The sequence below is a fragment of the Frankliniella occidentalis genome, unplaced genomic scaffold, assembly GCF_000697945.3.
Source record: "Frankliniella occidentalis isolate FOCC.00 unplaced genomic scaffold, Focc_3.1 Scaffold21, whole genome shotgun sequence".
Lineage (NCBI taxonomy): Eukaryota > Metazoa > Arthropoda > Insecta > Thysanoptera > Thripidae > Frankliniella > Frankliniella occidentalis.
Window position 1 is genome coordinate 523,055 of NW_026267151.1, and position 22,588 is coordinate 545,642.

At 49.3% G+C, this 22,588-nt stretch overlaps 4 protein-coding genes and 1 non-coding gene across 7 annotated transcripts in view; 1 reads left to right on the plus strand and 4 right to left on the minus strand.

Annotated features, from left to right (window-relative positions):
* The window catches only part of LOC113204580 (uncharacterized), a 24,329-nt gene extending 21,446 nt beyond the window's left edge, over positions 1-2,883 (plus strand). The window contains exons 2-8 of the mRNA XM_026419796.2: positions 177-227; positions 693-831; positions 929-1,014; positions 1,100-1,289; positions 2,158-2,243; positions 2,386-2,477; positions 2,601-2,883. Coding sequence (XP_026275581.1) covers positions 180-227; positions 693-831; positions 929-1,014; positions 1,100-1,289; positions 2,158-2,243; positions 2,386-2,477; positions 2,601-2,673 — 714 coding nt within the window. The 5' untranslated portion in view covers positions 177-179 and the 3' untranslated portion in view covers positions 2,674-2,883. The remainder of the gene's footprint in view (positions 1-176; positions 228-692; positions 832-928; positions 1,015-1,099; positions 1,290-2,157; positions 2,244-2,385; positions 2,478-2,600) is intronic.
* Positions 2,884-2,968: 85 nt separating this feature from the next.
* LOC113204549 (pickpocket protein 19-like) lies at positions 2,969-6,714 on the minus strand. Of its 2 annotated transcripts, XM_052264762.1 has the most exons (6): positions 6,141-6,714; positions 5,628-5,787; positions 5,217-5,517; positions 4,031-4,087; positions 3,664-3,939; positions 2,969-3,134 (listed from the first exon to the last, which is right to left on the minus strand). In XM_052264762.1, exons 1-6 carry the CDS (start codon positions 6,293-6,295, stop codon positions 2,980-2,982), a joined length of 1,104 nt encoding a protein of 367 aa, XP_052120722.1. In that variant the 5' UTR covers positions 6,296-6,714; the 3' UTR covers positions 2,969-2,979. The 2 variants fall into 2 exon arrangements, with proteins under 2 accessions (XP_052120722.1, XP_026275542.2); XM_026419757.2 differs by lacking the exon at positions 6,141-6,714 and having other exon boundaries at positions 5,628-5,805.
* A 757-nt stretch (positions 6,715-7,471) lies between these two features.
* On the minus strand, positions 7,472-8,442 carry LOC127748940 (uncharacterized). The gene is made up of 2 exons (XM_052264763.1): positions 8,324-8,442; positions 7,472-7,679 (listed from the first exon to the last, which is right to left on the minus strand). Exons 1-2 carry the CDS (start codon positions 8,440-8,442, stop codon positions 7,472-7,474), a joined length of 327 nt encoding a protein of 108 aa, XP_052120723.1.
* A 1,018-nt stretch (positions 8,443-9,460) lies between these two features.
* The window catches only part of LOC113204500 (rho GTPase-activating protein 7), a 90,037-nt gene continuing 76,909 nt past the window's right edge, over positions 9,461-22,588 (minus strand). For both annotated transcript variants that reach the window (XM_052264752.1, XM_052264753.1), the window contains 13 exons: positions 19,594-19,730; positions 15,795-16,004; positions 15,178-15,717; positions 14,399-14,789; positions 13,930-14,232; positions 13,709-13,820; positions 13,099-13,349; positions 12,497-12,808; positions 12,048-12,406; positions 11,801-11,952; positions 11,436-11,717; positions 11,177-11,356; positions 9,461-11,052 (listed from right to left, as the gene is read on the minus strand). In XM_052264752.1, coding sequence (XP_052120712.1) covers positions 10,938-11,052; positions 11,177-11,356; positions 11,436-11,717; positions 11,801-11,952; positions 12,048-12,406; positions 12,497-12,808; positions 13,099-13,349; positions 13,709-13,820; positions 13,930-14,232; positions 14,399-14,789; positions 15,178-15,717; positions 15,795-16,004; positions 19,594-19,730 — 3,344 coding nt within the window. In that variant the 3' untranslated portion in view covers positions 9,461-10,937. The remainder of the gene's footprint in view (positions 11,053-11,176; positions 11,357-11,435; positions 11,718-11,800; positions 11,953-12,047; positions 12,407-12,496; positions 12,809-13,098; positions 13,350-13,708; positions 13,821-13,929; positions 14,233-14,398; positions 14,790-15,177; positions 15,718-15,794; positions 16,005-19,593; positions 19,731-22,588) is intronic.
* LOC113204622 (U4 spliceosomal RNA) lies at positions 14,918-15,057 on the minus strand. The gene has a single exon (XR_003303319.2). It is a non-coding gene; the product is annotated as a U4 spliceosomal RNA (small nuclear RNA).

A 22,588-nucleotide genomic window follows, 5' to 3' on the forward strand; every position in this document is an offset into this window, starting at 1 on the left:
CCCCCCCCTCTCTCTCTCCGTCCGTAGGTGTGCAATAACTTGAAATAAATTGGTACTGGATCGCACCACTAAAAAATTTAGGCAGCGGAGGACTTCCTATTGGTCTCTTCTTACCTCTCCTCAGAGAGGGTTTGGTGTGTTCTTTCGTTTTTCTCACTATGTACTTTTTGTTGCAGGAGATGTGCATCTGCAGAATTTTCTTCGGGCTGACCCTCGTCCTGAGGACGGTGAGTGTAGAATCGACTGTATAAGGGACTTGTGGGTGTGTGGTCACCCTTCAGGGTGCCATGGCAAAGCACCTTACGGGTGGAGCACTGGAAAAACAAAGGTGCTATGTAATGCCTTTTAAAGGCGTTAGTGAAATATTGCCTCTAGAATGGTGCTACCGCCCCTCAAAGGTGCTATTTTTGTCATAAATCGTGCCTCTACAATGGCATTAGTGCAGTAGCACCTTAAAAATTAAATAGCACCCTATTAAGGGTGCTATGTAGCACCTATGTTTTTCCAGTGAGGGAGTAGTCAAACCCGTAATATTGCTGCGTTCGCTCTGATTATATCCGGTACTACAAACCAACCCACGCGGCATGCCCCACCCGTCAGGCAGACTTGAAACCGCACCTGATAGATTGTTTGCTTATGGGATGAAGCGGTGCGTCGTGATTGATACTGTGTGTATTTTGATTTTATTATAGGTGGTGCATCTGTTTGTTGCGGTTGTGGCCGCAAAGGATCTGAATGACATCTTGAAAATTACCAACGACCCTTTTGAAAGGATCGTAAACAAAGGGGTTTCCTTAACGACAGGTTTCGATTTGAACGAATCGATCAAAGGTACTTTTCTTGTTGAGAGCCGTTTTAGAACACAATGTTTTACTCTTAAAATTCTGCCTTTAAAAGAGTTGTTAATTTTATCGGAATATTATTACAGATCAGTGTACGATCCCATTGGCATTTTACATTTTCCTGGGGGTTTGGCTTTTCATTCTTACATGCCTTTTCCCTTGGAGGAAAGCGGTGAGTAGTAAATCCTTTCGAATCCAGTTTCCGTTTGACGATAGCCGTCAGCCTTTTGCATCTGTGTTTTGTCTTTTTATTGCAGCACAAGTCGCGTCTCACGCTCTACGCCATGCTTCACATGTTTTTCATGTTTGCCGTTGTGTACATGGTGTACATTAGAGGGATCAGCAACATTGCCAAGTATATCAGCCGTTTCCAAAAGGTCGTCGGGGATGAGCCTAATCCTGTCTATGAGTTTATGGCTCAGCCTGAGCTCTTCCCTGTCAGCTTAGGTAAGCACATTTTTCGGTCCAGAATTTCATGAATGGGCAGTATACGGGTGGCCCACGGAAGGGGCGTATTGAGGGGGGGGAGAGGGGGCGGTGTCGAGGGGGAAATCACGTGGGTCCGTAGCGTATAGGCTATTTCGTGGTTTTTCTCCTGCCATTTCGGTTATTTCTCGCCTATTTCGGATTATTTCAGGGTATTTCGCGGTATTTCGGAGTATTTCAGGGGTATTTCGCGACTGTCACCGACTATATCGCGTCTATTTTGGGTCTATTTCGCCTTTATTTCGGACTATTTCGGGGAAAGATGTACGAACTTTCGCAAGTGATTTCCCCCTCGAGCGGTGTATCGAAAGGGGTTTTGTAGGTCAAATTGCCTACCTTCAGGCGGCTATCTCGTGGACCACACCCCCGTAATACGTGCCTAGACCCCTGACCTTTTGAATATTTCGTAGTTGTACAGAGAGTTCTATTTAGGGCGGAAACTTTCCTGCCACTTGTTTAAGTTGGTGTTCTCGCAACGGGTGCTTCATCCCAACACGGGAAAAACAAATGTTAAACTTTGCTCACTAATTAATGTAACTTTAAGTGTTCAAAGTTCAGACACAGTGTGGTGTATTACTAGATTACAGACATTCTACGTCAATTAGGGAGATTCTTTAGTGATTTGGTTTGTGCTAATCGAAGGGGAAACCACTTGCGAAATTGTTCGTACACCTTCCCCCCAAATAGTCCGAAATGAAGGCGAAATAGACGCGAGAAATAGCACGAAATAGTGATTTCCCCCTCGGTGCTAACACAACAGGCTACGCTTCAATACGGCGTAAAAATGAAACAATTAATCTTCAATAATTTTGTATTCTCTGTGTTGCAGTCTTTGATGTACTTACATTCATAGCGGCCTGCCTGTCCTCTGATAAGTCTGATGGAGTTATTGTCAGTACTTTGCCGCTCTACCGGGTAAGAAAACAGCCTCTTGTTGTTTGTGCCAGTAATGTAGCCAACGCATAAAATCGATATCATAACTATTTTTCGATATTTAATTCAACTGTGGTCGTGGGAGCAAATTGAAGTCAACTAAGCCCTGTTGTTTTGCTTACAGATGGTGAGTGGCGTTTCAGTCAGAGTCACAGGACAGGCCCCTCCTGCTATGCCCAGACACGACTGGGCTGGTGATGCATCCAAGCTCATGAGGTGATGCTGAATTTCTTACTTTATTTTATATTTATATATTCACAGTCAATGACATCTCATGAAACACATTTGGGAGAAATCGCTCACAATTTGGTCTAAACTACTATTTTTGTTACATTGCAGCCCTCCTGCTTATTCCCCTGTGCAAACTGATCCTGTGCAGAACTCGTTCCCCTCCACCCGGATTGGAGGGTAGCTGGAGCTGCGGCGCTGTAGCTATCAAGCGGATGGCAACAATCTCAAGCAGGATGGACAACTAGCCAAGGCTGCTAAATTTCTTATTTTTTGTGTTTCTTGTAAAAGAATGTGAGTTGTATTTTTCTATTGACTTTTCGTACCGTATTGTACTACTACTTATAGACAAAGTGTGCGTGACATGTGCAGAATAAGACACATTTGCCCTTAATTTTTTTCTTTGAATTTTCCTTAGTTTACGATAGTTACTTGTCAGACTGCCTTTGTGTTAGGGAGACAGCTTCCTGTGACCTGACTCGCGGGGGCTTCATGGCGAGGGAATGGCAGGTTGGCGCCCAGCGCGCCGCACACACCACTGTCGGACGAACAAGATCCACATACACTTGGCGACCAGTATCACGAGCTCCAGCAGGGTGATGTAGCTCATGCCGAGGAAGAGGTTGGCCAGGCCGCCGAACGTCACTGGAGAAGGAGGGGTCAGTTCAATCGAAACACTTCACTTAATTCTCAGCCTGGGGTGGGCATAGACTATATAGGGTTTAAGGACGGATTTTTTGCGCCATTTGTTTGCAAAAATCGTGATGCCGTCTTGATGATGACTATTGGGCTTTGTTTCTGGACTCGGCACACCTTGGCTCTGCTTCAACGATGCGCGATGAAGAGAGCTAGAGGGATGAGCCGTCCCCAGCAACACAGCCTAGCTATCCACGTCGAAGGGATCGTGCAGAAAGTACGTCCGTTTTTTCATACTTGTTCGACACGGCAAATTACGGGAGCTCGGCGCCTGCGCGACTCGGTGTAGGCCACCCCGCAGTTCAAGCATTTACTGTAGGCGAGATGTTGCCTACCCATCAGGCGCTATGAGAGCTAGCATCGGCCGAAACCTGACCGTTTCGTAACGACGGACGTACTTTCTTGATGATCCCTTTGCCATCGATCCAAACTAGTGACAGCAAAATCCTGAACGTACGGTATGCCTTCTTGGACCTACCAAGGAGGTTGGCCACCGAGAAGGTGCGCATGACGGTGTAGAGCACGGCGGCGTTGGGCCCCGGGAAGTACACGTCCAGCATGGTCCGCTGGGCGAGCTGTGCCATTTCGCCCGCTTTCGGCCTCGTGGTCTCCCCTGTCGTTGGCATCCGGGGATCCACGACGAAACGCGACGAGGCGCACTTCGGTAGACATAACGGGCACATCACCCCGTGAGAGTACTCCTCTTGCCTGAAGCCTGGCACGGCGGGTGCCGGGCGGATGAACGAGATCCATTCTAAACAAATGGACACTCTCTGAGTGAACGTTTGGCTGGTTTATTATTCTTTATTGGTTCTCAGCTTTTTAAGATGACTGGGAGGTTGTACCTGATGTGTTGGTTATGCATTCTGGCGTCTTGGACAAAAGACAAACTGTGTTTGGGTCTGCAAAGAAAAATTTAAAAAAAGAAACACAGGATTACCTCCATGGATTGTGTGGGTGTGTCACGATTTACTTTAAGACGTGTAACTTTGGAATAAGAGACATCTCCCTCTTTTCGTAAAAAAACAATTCTTGTTAACCATAAACGTACCCGTGGTTAAAAAAAATTGTCTATTTTATGGTTTTGTGCAATAGTTTTTGAATATAGAAGTTTGCGCCGCGTCATAGCGCCTCTCACTCGTACAATCTGCTTTTGGACGCCATGTAGACATTTCATGCCTGCTCGCTGCGTTGTTCTTGTTCTTGATGTGTCGTTTTGCGTCATATTTTTTTGAATTAGCCTATTAATCATTACTTTTATAATTGAACACAATTTTTGGCATGAGCGCTGGGCAGCGCGTGGGGGAGGGGGGGGGGCTGACTACTCACAGAGCAAGGTGTCTATTGTTTCTCTAGTACCCGGGCGCCCGGGCGTGGGTGTGGAGCTGCTCAACAGGTGGTGTTGAAACATGACGCCCTCCCCCCTCCCGCCAACTGTCTGGCAGAAACGGGTCCGTTTAAAAAGCTTCAAAACTAGCTACCATGTGATAGGGTTCAAATTGACCACTGCCGAAATTCTTTCAAATATTTCGGTAACGTTAACCAAGTTATGGTGGTGGTCGCTTTGAACTGTATCACAACGTAGCTCGTTTGAAAGCTCTTCTCCCGCGGAAACTGAAAATGTGATCTAATTTCCAAAGTTATGCGTCTGAAAGGAAGAAGTGCCAACTGTTCAGTTTTCAGATCAATTGTGTGCATGCCATGCATGCACACTATGCAGTGTGCATGCCTAGCACACTGTAACTACAGTGTGCATTGTTACACACTGTTGAGTTTTCAGTGGAGTTGGGGGATGTCCTCTGTCCCTACGCTAGCGTCGATTCAATAATGCGCTTTAAAATGCACATGAAAGGTAACAAATTTGTCACGCATTTTATGTGCGTTATGGTGGACATTAAAGACGTCTAAAACGCGTTACCTTTTATGTGCATGTTTCTGCGCTCTGTAGAATTAAATGCACATTTAAGTGCATTGGCGCTTCAAGCGTAGCTCCATCAACGGCACACACTTTTCCGCGGCGCCAGCTCTTACCGCTGAGGGTGAGCGGATAGGGTAGGCACTTGCAGGTTTCGAGGACGAACTGGCGCTTGCACATGACGATGCATTCGAGCCCGCTGTAGCGCTCGGGGAAGTTCTTGCGGTTCTGGGGCGTGGACCCGGGCCACTCGTCTTCGAAGTAGCAGCCTCGTTCCTCGGAGGGCAGGCTTACCAAGTCGCTGCTGAATTCGGTTCGAACCTCCTTGAGAATCAGCGAATACTTGCCGGCTGGCATCGCCAGTGTTCTTCCCTCCACGTTCATACTTGTCGCCAAGCAGGAACTCGAGATGGTTATCTAAAAGCATGCTTCAATCTAACCCAACCTAACAGAACAAGACAAAGACATGCCCTTTCCACTTAAAATTAGTCGTTTTCATTGGATCTCCTTTCAGCTACGTGACATACCTTTGTCGATTGTCCGCTGAGTTTGTCGTCCACGACAGTGGATGGGTCCACATTTGTGTGAAGGTAGACTCGTAGTCCCGAGTTAGGCCCAAAGCTGGTGAGGCCCTGCAAGGCCAGGCACAGCGCCTTCTGATCCTCGTGGTCGGGGAAGGCCTCAGCACTGCCCATGTTAGATAAGTATTAGCTATATTTTTATTTTATTTATTTCACTTGACGCAAACTTGACTTTGGGAAAAATTTGAAATGGCAAAGTGGCATTTGAAGTGGATTTGGTCATTTCAAGTGGCGTGTCCCACTTAAAACGACAAATTCCACCAATGCCACTTTGTTACTTAAAATTTGTCCCAGAGTTTCTTCAAGTGCGCATGTTAGGCAATCGGGGACCAAATCGTTGAGGGTTGGCAGAAGGAGGCGGTACGGGAGAGAGAGGGGGGGGGGGGAGTACAGTACAACTAACGAGACCCTTAACCTCACTTATTTCGATATTTCACTGGCCAATGCCCCGAAACTAACCAAACCATCTTGTCGGCTTCCTCTGCCCGAAAGAAGTAACAGTATCCAAGCTCAGTCGCTCGGATGGAAAAGTGCTTGCAGCAATCGAAGGGCATTCCTCGCCACATGCACGAGTGGAAGAAATGGTCACAAGTTGGGAATACCTGCCGTAACATTAATTTGAGAAATTATTGAGAAAAATCATTTTACGCCGCTCGCACATTAGACTGATCTTACTTCTTGGTCGCGGGTATTTTAGTGTTATATCACTAAAGGTGCCTCCACAACTAAAGTTATCCGAAATCCGAGGTGACTCTATCCCGGCCAGAAGACGGGAGGCAACGTTCGGCGCCTTTCCCAGCCCGGGCCGCTCCGACTCGGCCTCCGCGCAGGGCAAGGCAGGTCAGGGCGGGCCGCTGGCTCCGCACAGCTGCTGAGCGGGTTGGCCTACCCAGCGCGTTGCAGGCGCCATCGTCAACACGGCTTCAGGCCTGTGCACTTGCTTTTTCATGGCTCGTGCAGCGCAGCCTTAAAGTCGGCCAAAACGTTACCTCGCGTCACCTCTCCTTGGAAACGTCGCCTAGGATAAAGTCTAGTGTCTTGAAAAATAAATTTATCGTGATATTTCGTCACCCGCTTCATGAAGTCCACCACGTTGACGTGGTCATCGAGATGCCTGAGGGTATTGAGTTGCTCCTGGAAGAGCGGAGCGGCGGTTGTGGCTCCCGTACTGACGAGCCTGTGCAGTGCGAGGATGATGGCTCCCCGGTCTTTGTCAGTTACGAGTGGGGCGGGGCCAGCCGCCCCCTCGTCTGCGTCCGCGATTTGGGTGTCGCCAAAGAAGGACGCGTTCGCCTCGTCAGAGGCCCTACAGAACAGACGCGCCAATGACGTGTGAACGACACCGAGCAGACGCACAGTTCTCAACGCGTCAGGTGGATGTTGCACGCGAGGGCCCTTCGCTCCTCGGCATGCACGCGATGCAGTCGCTGCGCAGCTAGTGCGACGCAGCCGATGGGCGCGACATGCAGACCCAGGACAAGGGTTACATTTTGCTGATTTCGGAAACGGGTTGTAGGGAGACGCGCATTCTTCACTTCGCCTACGACCGTGGAAATGCACTCTCAGCTCATGTTGAATATATATGTACTGTTGTACTACAAATGTACTATTTTCGGGGAACCGTCATTTTTCCGAGGTCGGACTAAAACTGGTCGGACAAACGAACTTGCTCTCCCCGGACCAAGCTCGTTGTCTTACAAGCCAATACTTGAAAAATGAGGAAAAGTGTCATCCACCGCCGCCGTCCTGGCATTCCCCGGACGGTGGTGGTGGTGGCCAACAACTCGGACTCACTGCCGCAGCAGGCGCATGGCGACCCTCCCGTCCATCTGGTGCGCGGGGCACAGGCCCACGCAAGGGAAGGGTTGGCCACTGATGCTGATGGCGCTGTCAGTCAGAACCGTCTCTGTAGGAGCCCGTCGGTAGTCAGACCACTGGCGAACGCAGATGCTGATGAGCTCCCCGCCGCAGCACAGTACGAGCACCAGCCAGAACAGCCTGCGGTACGACTTTGTGTCTTCAGACTAAGGCTAAACATAAGTATACATACGTAGTGTAAGGCGTCGGTAGACTTTAATATCGTTAAGGACAGCGCTAGTTAGTGGAACCAAGTATATATTGCGCCAGGTGAGGATAGTGAGCCAAGGGCCAACGTCCCTTTTTGTAGCTACACAGTTGTAGCTACAATCGACACGGCCACGTGCAGCTTCACCCGAACCATCTCTAGACAAAAGACAAAAGTCCGCTCACCCTGCGATGTGATGGGCGTAATCCCCCATCTTATTTTATCTTTGATGATCTAAGATTCATTTGATCGTTCGGCAAATCACGAGAGCTCAGCGGAGCTCAGCGCCTGCGAGACTCAAGGTAGGCCATCCCTCAGTACACGCAAGCACTGCAGGCAAGATGTTGCCTATATATCAGGCGCTATGTTACCATATACATTGGATGAACTTTTAGATGATCCCACCGCAATAAGGGCGATAATTTAATTTAAAGAACGAGGTTATTCCTTAACACAAAATTAATTTTTGCGTTACTTCTGTGTGGAATACTTTAGGATATAAATGGGATACCTCAGCAAAACGATATAGGGCGCGAAATAGGGTTGGGCCCAACGACATTCTCTCGTTTTCACATACCTCTCTTTGTAGGACACACCCTCCTTGAAAATGTGTCGCACGCCGTGCAGGGAGCTCATTTGCGCATGGATTCTCACGACCACCAGCACTTGGCGCAACTTTGTGCCCCATGGACCCATTCTCGACCTATACTCAATAATAATAGTATTGATGTAAGCAAACAAAGTTTATAAAGATTTAAAAAATATATCTAGTAGTTAATTTCTAAATTATAAATAAAAAGGCAGGCCTAATTAAGCCTGCCAGTCTCATCTACGTTGGTCACAAGGGTTTATTTTTACGAAAGGTGTGGAAAAAGACCTTGCTGCCGTCCCGAGGGAGGGGTGCTGACCGGCCCTCGCCAGCCCTAGAGTCCTATACTGGGTAGGACTAACCAGCCCTAGCCAGCCCTCAGAGACCCTGCCTTTGAAAGTGTCTAGAAAAGTGACTGTCACTTTATCTGAGCACTTTCAAAAGCAGTGCCTCTGCTGAAGGCCGGCTAGGGCTGGTCAGGCCGGTCAGCACCCCTTTAACTGGACGCGCAAGCCTGACCCACGCTTCACGAGACTTAACTCACATCTGAAAGAAGCGCAAATGTTCACGCCACAACCGGCACAGCGGAAAATCGACATCCTTTTAGGCGAGCATATCTCAAAATCAAGTCGCGTCGGTCAACGTTTGCTCGGTAGCCCGCCTACACATAGTTAGGTGAGTTGGTTCAGGGCAAATAAACAGCAACTTCCATGAATCACCTTGCGTCCACTTCCATACCGTGTTGTCAGGAGGGCCACGACGAGTTGGCATCGCTACCTCTCAACAAAGACCTTTAAATCGTCGATTACCTCTAATGTTAATTACCTCTAAAATAAACAGTGAAAATCGGGGTCTCCTGCTACACAGGTTCTGCACAAGGAAGCACTGTTCCGAAAAAAAAAAGAAGAAAAAAGAAGAGCTGATTTGCTGTGCTATTATTTGAGGGAAAATATCGTCCGTAAATTTAATAAAATTATTATATGTTTTGTTTCACTTTTGAATATTTGAAAGACCTATATTTATTGGAATCAAATCAGAATAAATTTATCTGAAAATTATTATTCTTCATTCCTTAAGAATTTTAAGGATGTGGTCACAGGAAGGTTGAAAATGATAAACTTGTAATTCCTTTGATACAAAATATTGTTCTTTAATGCAATTAAGAAAAATATATATAAGAGCAATGATATGTATAAGCTGAAGGCTCACACTTAGGATCATTGGGTTCCAGGCTTTAAAACATATCTCAAATAAAGACATTGTTTGAAAATACAGAGATTTTGAAACTAATATTCTTGTTTTTATGGTTACAAACAGAAAGGAATGATGAGGTCTCGGAACACAAGAGCTGTAACTATGACACATGAAACCATGGCTCCCATTCAACCATATGGTAATTGGACATGAATCCGACGTTAAATTTAATTCACACCTCTATAAAGGGAAGTTAATATTCTTTTATGTCTAAACCTTACATGGTCCCACTCAACTCACTCACACACATTCAATATTCAATTTCTGACCTTCACATCCCTGAGTTACTTAAAAAGAAAACAACAAACCAACCATTAGAAAACATTTATTCATACACTGCACTTTCTGACTAGCTTACTGATAGATACCTCTCCTACAGGAAGTCCATTCACACCAAACACAAATAGGTATTTCATACATCAACTTAAGAAAGAAAAAAAAAATGGAAAAAAAAACACACAAAAAACTTGACAGGTTCCACATTAAAAACTTCACAACTGATTTTGGTAAAGGCAATATACAAATCTGATATTAACAAACCCTTTGCATCTTAAGAAAAGGAAGAAGTGGCATCTTCATCAGTTATAATTAAAACTAAACATCCACATAGTAAGTACTTCTAGCTTGCATCATATGTAACATAATTTCACTCATATTCACATACTTATCCGCAATGAATACATTTCATAAACTTTAGAAATACACAACAATTATAAACTTAAACATTAAGCTAAAATCACATGGAGAAAAGCAGAAACTGATCCTTAAGAAAATCATTACAGTGTAAAGTGGACTTATACTTATCTAAACTGTACTACTTGGATTCAATTGTGACTTTAATAACATCATTTGGTTGATGTACATTCTTAGCTACAACAGGTGTTAAGGTTTGTACACATATCATTAGTATTAAAACAATCTTTTCTTAATGATATCTACAATTTGTACATATGTATTTTGGGCAGCCTAAGTGCCCTAAGCTCTAAGCTTTAACTGCATGATGACAAAACTTCTCATACTGAAATATTTTTTTAATTTTAACGAACAAGTTTTGAAATAATACATCACAGAATTAGAAGTGGTTTTCTAACAATCACCATATTTGAAGAACAACTCCGTAAAAAATGCTTCTGAAACTGTTCAAGTTCAACTTTTGTAAATGGTGAAAATTATCTGATGAGTCTTAATCAGAAACATCACTACTCTCTTCATCAACCTGCAGTAGATCAGAGCGACTTGAGGAATGGCTCTGGAGGCGGGTAAGAGTGCGAGCAGGTGACTGAGTGGGAGAGTGGCCTTGTAAGCGGTCCCATGATTGAGAAGATGCCTGCAAGGCCGGGGCTAACAGTCAGACCTTACTTTCGGGTCCTTCTGCATTGTGTCGAAAAGATGCCCTTATTCTTGCAAGATGTTGGGCACATAAATGTCCATAACTCTTGTTGTACCACTCTGGAGTCCGCCCCCTAAAATAAAAAATGAATAAAAATCAATCTACAAAAAATACCTTGCAAGATCCATACATAGAACTGTTCACAACATAATTGAAACTAGATCACAGTATAGAATAATAACATTGTGGACGCTTACTTGGTATCCACTCTTGATAAATGCATGATTCTTGATTTTCCTGATCCACACGGCTCAATTAAATATCTGCTGGCTAGCACAATTCCACGCACACCACCAGGAAGAAGAGGGGCATTTGAATGTTCCACTGATGTCTCAACAACCACACAGGCTCCTTTGGGTAAATCTGATCGCCAGGATCTAGTAAACAAGTAACTTGTAATTAATTGTCTGTTGCAAAACAATGATAAAAATAATTTAAACTTAAAACTATATTTACCTTACAACACAGTAGTCTCTGTTTGGCAAGGGTGGCATATCAGCACACACATACTGAAACACCTCAGTCTGTTCAGAGAGTCGAGCCACCACTCGCCACTTCAAGAGAGACTGGTCCCATGAATGACGCTCCCGTAAAACTCTTTGGAGAAGTTCGCCGGGAGGTGCTTCCACCTCAGTTGACACACGCCACAACCTTAAAGGATGCCCATCACCCACTTTGCGGTATGCAACATCAACGGATGGCTCTGGCCCACCACTGACAGTTACCCAACCGCGGCTTCTAAAAAGACATGGAAATAGAAATCATGATTAAAATTTAGACCATGATTGCTTTAACAGGGTAGCATTTGTCTTTCGACTCACCGATCCCGAGCTTCCCTAAGCAGAGCATTCACACATGCATACAAGTATCCTCTCCAATCTTGATTCAGCTCTGAACCAAGCTCCTCAAGGGCCACAGGCACACTCTCTTCCATATACGTGAAGTGACATTGCACCAAAGTTTCTTCGGTTATCTTGAAAAAAAATTGATAAAAAAATGAATAAAGTACATGTGTAGGTGTGCATCTTTAATATATAAGTAAATATGTGCCTCAAAAGGTGAACCTACAGAGAAAAGATCTCTATGACAGCGGATAAGGTGAAGAACACAGTCATGTGCAGCACGATTTTCACTCAATTCCCTTGGATCAGGAGCTCCAATGCTTTTGTTTCTTCTGCGAGGACTGGCTGAGGTTGACCGGCCAGCGGGTGATGATGGAGATGAGGATGTAGGTGAGTGGTGATGTAGTCTGAGTAAGGAGGGTGCCAGACAAACGGCTAAGTTGCTGGCCGACATTTGATTAACATCAGCCCTTGTTGTAACTGCTGCGAGGAATTCCAGAAGAGCACGCAAGGCCTCTCTGTGCTCATCTGGCAAGAGCAAGAGAACACAGCTGACTGCTTCTGCTCTCTGCCCTTGAGGTACATCTGCAATAAACATACCAGTAAAGGATCTTGTAGGGTGCAAATAATATAAGTTTGTGGCATTATGAACAGAAGATAGCAAATTAAACTTACGTTGAAAAATAGAAATGAAGGTTTCAGACAATTTGTTAGTGAGAAGAGCTTCAGGAAGTTCACGGAAAAATTGCTTGACCATGTCAGCAACATCATATGCTTGTTGGCCATCATACAAAACAGCTTCTCCCTGGGTTTCTACAGCAGTCTTCAAGCGTTGAATTCTTGATCTAACTCCCGACTTGCGGAACAGTCCTACTTGATCAAGAGCATTTGCTCTGAGCCATCTTAAAGCTTTTTGGATTGCTGGTGGCAAGGCTTGTCCACATCTTTGCAGTGATAGGAGAAGTGGTACACCAAAAACAGTTTTATCTGAAAAATAGGGGGACACTATAAGATAGAAAGGTAAAAAAAAGGTTGTATAGCCATTTATATACATCAAAGAGGTATTTTATTTATTGGAATAAAGATCAGGAAGAACATGCCAACATCACAAGCCTTCAATTGTTTTTCAGAAATCGTCAGGAGACGTACATCTCCTGAATTGTCAGCAAAAACAATTAAAAAGCAGACAATTTCCGAAAAACAATTGAAGCCTAGTGATGTTCTGACATGTTCTGCCTAATCTTCTTCCCAATTAGATACCTCATTCAAAAACTCACCTTTGTAATCTGGTGCTTTGATTTTACGGATGAACTTTGGTAGTTCCCAATTCCAGCCAGTACGATGGGTAGGGCAGTACCTTTCCATGCAAGCTGTAAGCCTTAGAAGAGCTAACTTCCTAAGTACCAAGAGCTGGCCACATGATAGAGCACTGACTGAAACTCGGCCAGGGGAAGGACCAATAGGACCCAAAGAGTCTGGTCTTCCAGACGAACCTCGTTGAAAGCTATGCCAACGAACCACAGTACCTCTAAAAGACCAAAGCAATACCATCAGTAAGGCAGAAATTTCAGAAAATAAGGAAAGCAAAATCAGGAGGGCTCTGTAACGTATCACTTATGTAGCTTTAATATTATTTTAGCAGTTTAAGTTATAACTATAAGTAACTTTTATTGAGTTCAAGGAAGGGTAACTTTTATTGAGGCCCTCCAGAAATAAGTCATTAATTTGAAAACTGTCTGTCCACAATCTCTGAAAAATTTAAAAAAATTAATAACTTCAACTTTTTCTTGACTATGTGTTCTGTGATGATAAGTAAGAAACATTTGTTTGCGTTGAGATAAGTTACATAGCCTTGAAAATCATGAAGGAGTTGTTGATTGTTGTTACCTGTGTTTTGTCGTATTACCCTCACTGTCTTCCCTCTCGCTGTCTGGTTGAGACGCCAAAGTGCTATTGGAATCATGACTAGCTGACAGTTCTGAGGTGGCCATCCAAATATCTGTAAGTAGCAACATAACAAAAATTTGACAAAAATTTGCCTTTTACCATATAAAATTAATCAGAATGTGACAACCACCACAATCTCATTGACTTGATCATCACTATACCTTGAGGAGAACGGTCCGGGGTGGGGCAAGCGCTGTACGAGAGCCGGCTGTGAGCGTGCAGGTTGGTGTGCTGCAGGGCCTGCTGAGCCTGTGCTGCATGGCTTGGGGACGTGGGCGAGCATCCTGGAGAAGACGACGAGGCTGGAGGGACGTTGTCGTAAGTGCTGACTCTCATGACCTCGTCCAGGAGAGGCGCGGAACCGAGAGGGGTGCTGGGGACGATGCTGGTCCTTGCTGGGGATGGGGGCACGAGGGAAGAGGGGGGCGTCGGGTGAACCGTGTGTCCGCTCTCCACCGAGATTCCTGCCGACCAGAAGAGCAAGTTAACAAAATTCTCAAGTACAATGAGTGCAGAGCTAATAGTTTCATTATTACTGGAATATTGGAATATTAAAGAATGTTTGACATGTTTGGATATTTACGTGTTTCTTTCCTTATTCAAGCGACTCTCCAAACTGTTTGTACGCACCTCTTCGGAAGCCCGGCTGCACCTTGTAGCGCTGGCCCTCCCTGTCCCTCAAGCTGGCAGTCCTGGTGTGAGATCCTTGCGGCCGCGAGCCGAGGAGGCTCTGGCTGCCGCGCTCACTCGCCGTCCTCTTCCTGGTGGTGGCCTCCTCGGCGGCCCCCGCATCTGGAGCCGTCGCCGTGGTGCAGGCGGCTCCGGCAGTCCCGGCCACCAGCACGTCCAGCACCTTGGTGTTGTTGCTGTTTGCATCCTTGAGGTAGCATTGTCGCCAGCTGGCCGCCGCCGTCGGCTGGCACTCCGAGTCGGACAGCGACGCGGTACCGGGATCGGTGTTGTCGCGGCTGAGCAGCCGGCGGGTAGCGCGAGTAAAGCGAGAAGGCCGCGTCAGCGACCCCTGCGAAGGAGAAGAGCGATTAGATTTACGCAATTAAAGACGCGGTCAAGGCCGAGCATGGCAGGCTACAGCCCTTCAGCAACTAACGGTATCGCAAAGAGGCGTATAGGTGTGGATTAGCTTATGAGCCTCCGTAGAGGCTTCCAAAAATTGCCTTGGCGGACTATATTGCAAGTCCTCCAGGCGGGGTATTGGTAAAGTTTTCAACTAGCAATAATCACACCTCGGATAGACCTCATTGGTTATGATATCGCCACTGCGCAAAGGTAACTAAAAAGAAGAAATGGCTACCTTGTAATAGCGTTGGCGTAGCGGTGCCATACCGCGCAAAAGGAGCACCCGCCGGAGGCGCACACGCCACCTATCGGACAGCCTCCAAAGCTCTCACCTGTGATCCACCGCTGCCGCTAGTGGCGCTGCCGTGGTCAGGGGACGGCGACGGCGTCCCCCTGCCCCCCGGCGACGACGGCGGAGGGAACGGCGACGGCGACGTCTGTTCGGTCGGGGACACGTCGACGCAGTTGAGGTCGCGCATGCGCTGCTGCATGGTGGCCACGTCCAGGACCTGCGGGCTGCCGATGACGACCCCCTCGCGGTGCTGCCGCTTGCGCCGCCGCGTCTTGAGCGACTCCATGCGCCGCAGCAGCGCCTTGGCGCCGTCCCGGAGCCTCTCGGAGCCGGAGCGGCGGAAGCGGACGGCCAGCAGGTCCGACTCGGTGGGCAGGCCGTGGCCACCGATGCCCGCCAGGGGCAAGCTGCCAAAGCGGACGGCCGAGATCACCACGTCGCCGTCGCCGCCCTCGACGGGCTCCACGGCCAGTGGCTCCAGGGTGCCGACGCGCGAGGAGCTTCCGGGGGATGGCGGCGGTTCGGGGTGCGCGCCGGGCACCTGCAGCAGCTGCTGCGTCGGCTTCGGCACCTTCTGCACCTGCGGGGTATCAGGGCACTCGGGTTAGTAGGGCCCCAGGAAGGAGTGCTGCCTGTGGCCACACACACGAGGCCTACCTGCGGTGGCGTCTCCGGTGCGCCGCCGTCGCTGCCGCCGTCCGCGTCCCGGCCGTCCTGCTGCTGTTGCACGGCCTGGACCGACAGGGCCTGCAGCCGCTCGGCGTGCTCCGCGCTCACGTCGCACACCCGGGACCAGCGCCGCGACTCGGGCTGGAACGTCCAGTTCTCGCTCAGAGCGCACTGGTCGTCCTCGTCCGAGTCGTCGCCCTGCAACAGAAAACCCCACAAGTCGCGTTAATAAAAGTAATAAAATCACAACAAAAAGTGACAGGAACCGCGCCACCTTAATGAGCGCCACATCGACTCCGCTCAGGGTGATGGTTAACAGTGTACCCGCAGGGCGGCGCTCATGCGTTACATGGCCTCCGCGCCTTGATAGCCGCACGGAGCGGCGCGAGTGCAGCGGGGCGGGGCGGGGCGGGGAGGGCAGGCGCTAAAGGGTCGGCGGGAGAATAGAGACATCACGGGCCGTCATCAGCGGCACTGGCAGCACGCCCCGCGGGGTTGCGTACGCAGCGTGCACGCCGGGTGCATTGCAGCGGAGGGCGGGGCGGGGACCAATTCGGAGACGGCCCCGCCGGTGCTCCTTACGTAACGGCGGGTCCAGCTCGCCGCGCCAGCGCATCGGCGACAGCTTCTTTTTGGGGACTCAAGCTCAGAAGAAACTACGGCCAGAAGAGCAAGGAGGGAGGGGGTGGGGGGTGCCCGAAAGACAGTGCAATTTTTGTTTTTTGTGATCTCGCTGCCCGATATGGCGCAGGGTGCAGGCGCCGCAGGTTCGCGCAGGCCCCAGTTATGCGACCCCCCGGCGCCCCTTGCGGCGCCGCATTGCCCCCTACACGGGATGCGGTAACCTTACACAATGCAACGGCTGCCGAACCTCCCTCGGGTGCACCTATGGCACAGGGGGCGTAAACAGGATGTCTTTTCGGGCAAGGTCATGCAATACTTTTTAGTATGAAACGCCTACACTAGACGTGTAGAACGAAGCGCTTGACCCAGCAAACAACAACATTACTTAGCGCTGGGGGTATCTTGTCTTTGCAACTTTTGCCATGTCGCGCCCTTATGCCATGCAATCTGCCCCCCCCCCCCTCTTCACAGGCCGCCAATTGCAAGCAAGCAAGAAACTAAGACGCACGCGATAGTGCGTTGAACTAAAGATTTCTTTCGAAAGTGAAATTTTGGCCCGGGCTGCCAAGACTTCCTCCTGGTTACGCCCCTGGGCCGTGGCCACACCCTGGCGCACCCTTCCCAGGAGCACGGTGGCGCCAGCTCGGCGCCCCGCCCCGCCTCGCCTCCTCTTGCTCGATTCAGCGCATTCATTCAGTCAGTCAGCCGCGGGTGTTACGTGTCGCGCTGTCGCGTGGGGCGCCGGGCGTCGCCGGGCCGGGCTTGGTGATTCAGCGCGGCCACCGCGCCGTGCTGCGGCGCCCACCTCCACCTCCGCCCGCCGCTGCACCAGCAGGTGAGAGCCCGGCGCGGGGCCCCGCGGCGCTGACGCTACCGGAAACCTTCGCCCTGCGCCCGCGCCGCGCCCGCGCGCCTGCTGTCCGTCATCGGGCGACACAACACAGCGACGGCGCGGAACCATTGTGCAGTCACGGGGCGATGGACGCAGTTTGTGCGTCGTGCGAGGGGGAACGGCGGCGCCCAGCACACGCGAGTCCAGCGCCCGTGCGAGAGGGATAGGCGAGGAAGCAGGCAGGATTAGCGCCCCTTCCCCCACCCCCCTCCCCGCCCCTTTTACTCTTTCATAGTCGCACGATAGCTCCTTTAAACGGTAGCGTATGCATGATACTGTCTCTCTTGCACCAGTCAGTCCCAGGGAGTCGTGTCGTGTTCGCGGCAGCGCACGCGGGTGAATCCGGTTGACCTGGAAACACGTCATTCTATTCAAATGGCTCAGCTCCGCGCGGCCCGATGAGTTCATTCCCCGCCTCGCGCATGCGATTGGATATTCTGCGTGGGACTTCCCTCCGCCTGCCCGCCATGGCCTACCTTCACAATGGCCGATAGCTTGCGCATGTACGCGTGCGTGTCATTAAAAGTGAAATCGAGCGCACATCCCCCTCGTTTCACTGCACGAGGGTATTGGCGACTATTTAGAATGGGAGTAAATCAAAAGAAAAACTGTATGTTTCTGTTTTTCTATCGAGGGGGAAAAATCACTCGGGAACACAGCGTACAAGTTATTTTGTAGTATGTCTCTGCCATTTCGGTTATTTTGCGCCTATTTCGGATTATTTCGGGGTGTTCGCGGTATTTTGCATTATTTCCGAGGGATTTTATCATCCTTTTTCGCGCGTATTCGCAGTTATTTCGAGTGCGGGCATGCGAAGTATTACAGGATATGATCTCCCCTTCGTTTTGTATAGCCTTTAGTACAGTACCCTACTTCACGACACAAACCACAACATACCAGATGGCTGATTCGCGTCGCGCACTTTCGTAGTACTGTACCGCATGCACGCGTGCGGACGGGTTGCCTACTCGCACGGGTCCGGAGGGAGCCGTGTGCTGCGAGATAGGCAAACCCACCCGCACCTGCATGCGGCGCATGCGGTGAAGCATAACTACGAAAGTGCGCGTCATGAATTAGCCACCTATGACACTCTGACTTCAATTAACTGTATGATATTTTTTTTGAATTTTACAAGGGCTGCCACGTTTAGCAACTATACAAACATTAATAAACCCCGACCCATTTTAAGTATACACCGTACCAGCAAGGAGAAAAAACTTTTTAAAAAGACGCGCTCCAGGGCAATACCGCGAATGAGAGCTGGGGCAGCAGACAGAGAGCGTGTAGTGGCAGTGGCCTAGATACGGTTAGCGTTGCAGGCGTGAGAGAGACAGCGAGTCAGGAGAGAAGGACAACGGGGGCCGGACGGATCCGAGACCTTCCGAGACGTAGCGTTGTACGTGAGTAGCCGAAGTCGACCAAAGTCAGGTCATGCTTGTGCTCCTCGCCCTCGTGGTCTGCTTCTCGTTGCGGTAAAGTAAGGCCACGGTCCATATCAATTTAACAGTCTCCACGTGCAATAGGTAGGTAGGTAGCTAAAAAATAAAAATCAGTTCCGTGCTAATCGATTTAGCAGGCAAATTTGGCATCCCTGCCAAAAAAATTAGCTATAGGATAAAATATTTAGCTGTACTGCTAAATAGTATTGGCGAAGCAGCTAGTGCATTGTTTCAGTTTTCTGTACAACGAAAAGTTTGGCACTATGAAGCTAAACAAATTAGCTGGGCCAATGCTGACGAATTTTTTGCACCAGTGCTAAAAAAGTAGCTAGGGTGCAATATTTTTTTTGCCTGCAGTAGCCAGAGTAAGCACATTGCTCTACACTTGCCGACTGCCATAATACTTGTGTTTGTGGGTCTTGCACGGAGCGGCAAGGTTTCAAATTACAGTTCTGCGATCTTTTCTATGCATTTCAATGTTTTTATGGAGCGTACAGTTTTTGCGAGTTCTTGCAACCCTTTAACAGCGACTGTTGTCGCTAAAACACGAGGGGGGGGGGGGGAACCACCACTGGTGAACTCTGTCTGGTCGTGTCTGACCAGAAGCAAAGATCTGCCAGACGCAAAAGAGCGGCCCCTCTCTCATGCAAAAATACGAACCTCTCAGGCCCATGCGCAGGCGAAGGGACAAAAAAAGTCAACCAAAAAGCCGTGTGTACCAGTGCATTAACAGCAAGGGCGTTTATTTGAAAAAGTAGAGGATAGAGCCTGCGGCTCCGAGACAGACACGCCCCCCCCTCCCCCGATTTCTAATGCATGGAAAATCACTCACCTGGCCCTGCATATCGACCTTCATGTTTGCAGTTCTGTTGAGCGCGTGCAAGCGCCTGAAGAGCGACTGCAGCGAGTCCTGTTCCAGGAACGGGTGGTCCTTGGCCACGGCAGCGACATCCACCGGAAACTGCAGGTCTGCGACAGACAACCAAAAGAAACTCGTTAACAGACAGACGACATCGGAGCGCTCGATTTCCATTGCAAACTATATGTCTTTGAATACACTCCAATATGCGGAGTTGCATACTCGCCAGGGGCCATAGCGCCTTACCGACGAAGAGAGAAGCAAACCCGCAACGTTGGAGCGCATTCAAAGATACAAGGGGTACAGTGAGTGACAAATCATAAAGTGTGCAACCGTCCAACACTTGTCAGTGTTCAACTGCCAGTCGAATAATTTGCTTTCCAGACCCTGCTTGGGATAGAAGAGACTCTCATCGGAAGACATCGCAAAGACCGCATACCCCCCAGTTGACACCTCAGGTCTCAGGCACCCTCCTCAGAAGCGGCGCACGTATTCGACATATCAACCCTGACCTGAACTGCCGGAGGTCCTCCACATCGTGCCCAAACACCTCGCCAGTGCGTTGACCTCTGGTCGGCCCGCGTCGGCCGCCGCTCTTCACATCGAGGGCCCTCCGGAGTGAGGCTGGGCCGGCCGCGCCGGCATCCTATATTTCATGGAGAGGACGTGCTGGAACTGCTGGGTGCGATTTTCGATTCGAGCCGACCTATCGATGTGCCTCGGGGCGCGGCGGGGCGTGGGCGGAGCGGGACGCATAACCATAACGCACTCGCGCGCGCGCGCACACGCACACACTGGGTCAAGGGGAGGAGCCGGAGCCTTGGAGAAACAGAGCTGGGCGCGCCGGGAGTACAACAGGGTGACATGTGCCCTGGGGGCTCCGGGCGTGGCGGGGCGTGGCGGGGCGTGGCGGGGCGTGGCGGGGCGTGGCGTGGCGTGGCGGGGTGGGATAGGTAATCCGACTCCGGGCTACGGACTCGGGTATGGATCTTATTCAAATGGCGTGCCACGGCGTGGTGGGGCGGGACTTCGAGGAGGGGCGGGACCCCAAGGTGGTGTTCGGTAATTATGACAGTAAACGCATTCCATCCCATTGTGTGCACAGCGGGCTCCGTCCCTCATTGTGCTGAAGCAGCAGGAGAAACGTCTGGACCAGGGACCAGGTATAGTTGGTTCACGAAATTCTGACACACCGGCAGGCCTTTGGACCCGAGGTCTCATTGTAAGCGTCATTACGATGCGTGAAGGCCTGCTGCCGGAGGGTCCCCGGCCCTCGCCGGCCCCAGTGATACGGCTGCCAAACATCTTCGCGTCTCTTTTATGGGGGCCCACTACCTGCGGGGGAGTGCGAAGTACGGCTTGGCAGCTCTAGCCTAGCGATCCGACCCTTATAATGAGTGTGACCATACTGCTTACGACGTCAACAAAGAAGGAGGGAGTGATTGTCTCCAAGTCCTTTGCGTGCCGGTGTGTCAGAATTTCGTGAACCAACTATAGGGGCTCGCGATATAGACGAAAAAAGAAATGATTAAAGCGAATATAATATAGCACACACTGAAATCGCAAAAGAAATTGCAGACCCAAGCAAAGATAAAAATTTGGGACGTTGAGTATTCCAGAAGAGGAGAAATATAGCACATCATGTGCGCAGTTTTTTTTAGCTTCCGTTAGGACTTTTGACTGCTTGTTGATAGCGAACTGGGCCTCCCCATAACTCGGATACGTAGCCGGGCATGCCCAGGGCTACGACACAGCAGATGGGTTTGCCGAACCTAGGGGCCACACGGCGCCCTGCGCCCAGCCAGAAATGGAATTCGATCAAGGCGAGGGGGCAAGAACTCCGGGAATCATGTCATGTGTACACCTGCCTGGGAATCATCAGGATAAAAATTAATCACAATCAATAGAAATTGCTTAATTTAAGCTGGCAACTAAACACTGTGAAAAAAAGTAGGTAGGTTTACAGGAAAATTTTCCATGACGCAAGTTGTAAAATTACAATTTGTAATCGTAAAAATACATGCAGTATGTATCGACTTTAAATCCCTTGGCGAGTAAAAAATGTGCTGTCGTAGACTTACAACTTGAATTATAATTCAAGTTTACAAAATTTTTGTAAATTTACGACGATATTTTTCACAGTGAAGGAACTGGTACAAATAAGTCGAAAGAAGAATTTTCTACCACTAGAAACCCTGTAAGAAATGAATATAAGCGGACGGGAATCGGGAATCGAGTATTTCGGGAAAATGAAAAAGGAGTTATTGCCGACGTCGAATCGACGTCGACGTGGTTCGAAAAACGCACTTTTGTTACCCAAATAGAGGTATCGAGGTCGAATCGGCACCGCATCGTCGTCGATACAATTTTCATTTCTAGCTGGGGCGAGTAGGCAATCCCGGCCCCAATACTGCTGTGTCGTCGCCCTGACACGGTATATCAGCTATAGAAAGGTCGTAGTTTCGCTAATGTGAATCGCTGGCAACGGCAATATGTGTTGATTTGAAATTGAGTTTCTCTGAATGTCCACAGTCACGACAGGCGTAAAGTCAACTGAAACGTCGGCACGGCCAAAGGCCTGCGAGGACAGCAGGGCCATCGATTGTGCCGCGTTTGGCGACCAAATCTGCGTCATGCCTGGCAGGGCGGGGCTGGCCGGGCTGGGGCCGGCCTGAGGGTGATGGTCTTGGTTGAGCAAATAGAGGCCAGTCTTAATCACAGAGTTTGGACAGAGTGGCAGAGAGAGAGAGAAAGAGAGAGAGAGAGAGAGAGAGAGAGAGAGAGAGAGAGAGAGACTCTGACTCTGTTTGCAATGCGATGGCCATCCGGTCCTCGATCCGGTCAGGCTTCAGCCGTCCTCCGTCGCTTGCCCTAGCTGGCTGGAGAATTCGCTGCTGCGACTTGATAGTGGGCTGATGCCCCCCCCCCCTTCTTCCAGATTGGTCACACTTTCTACGCGAACAGCTCC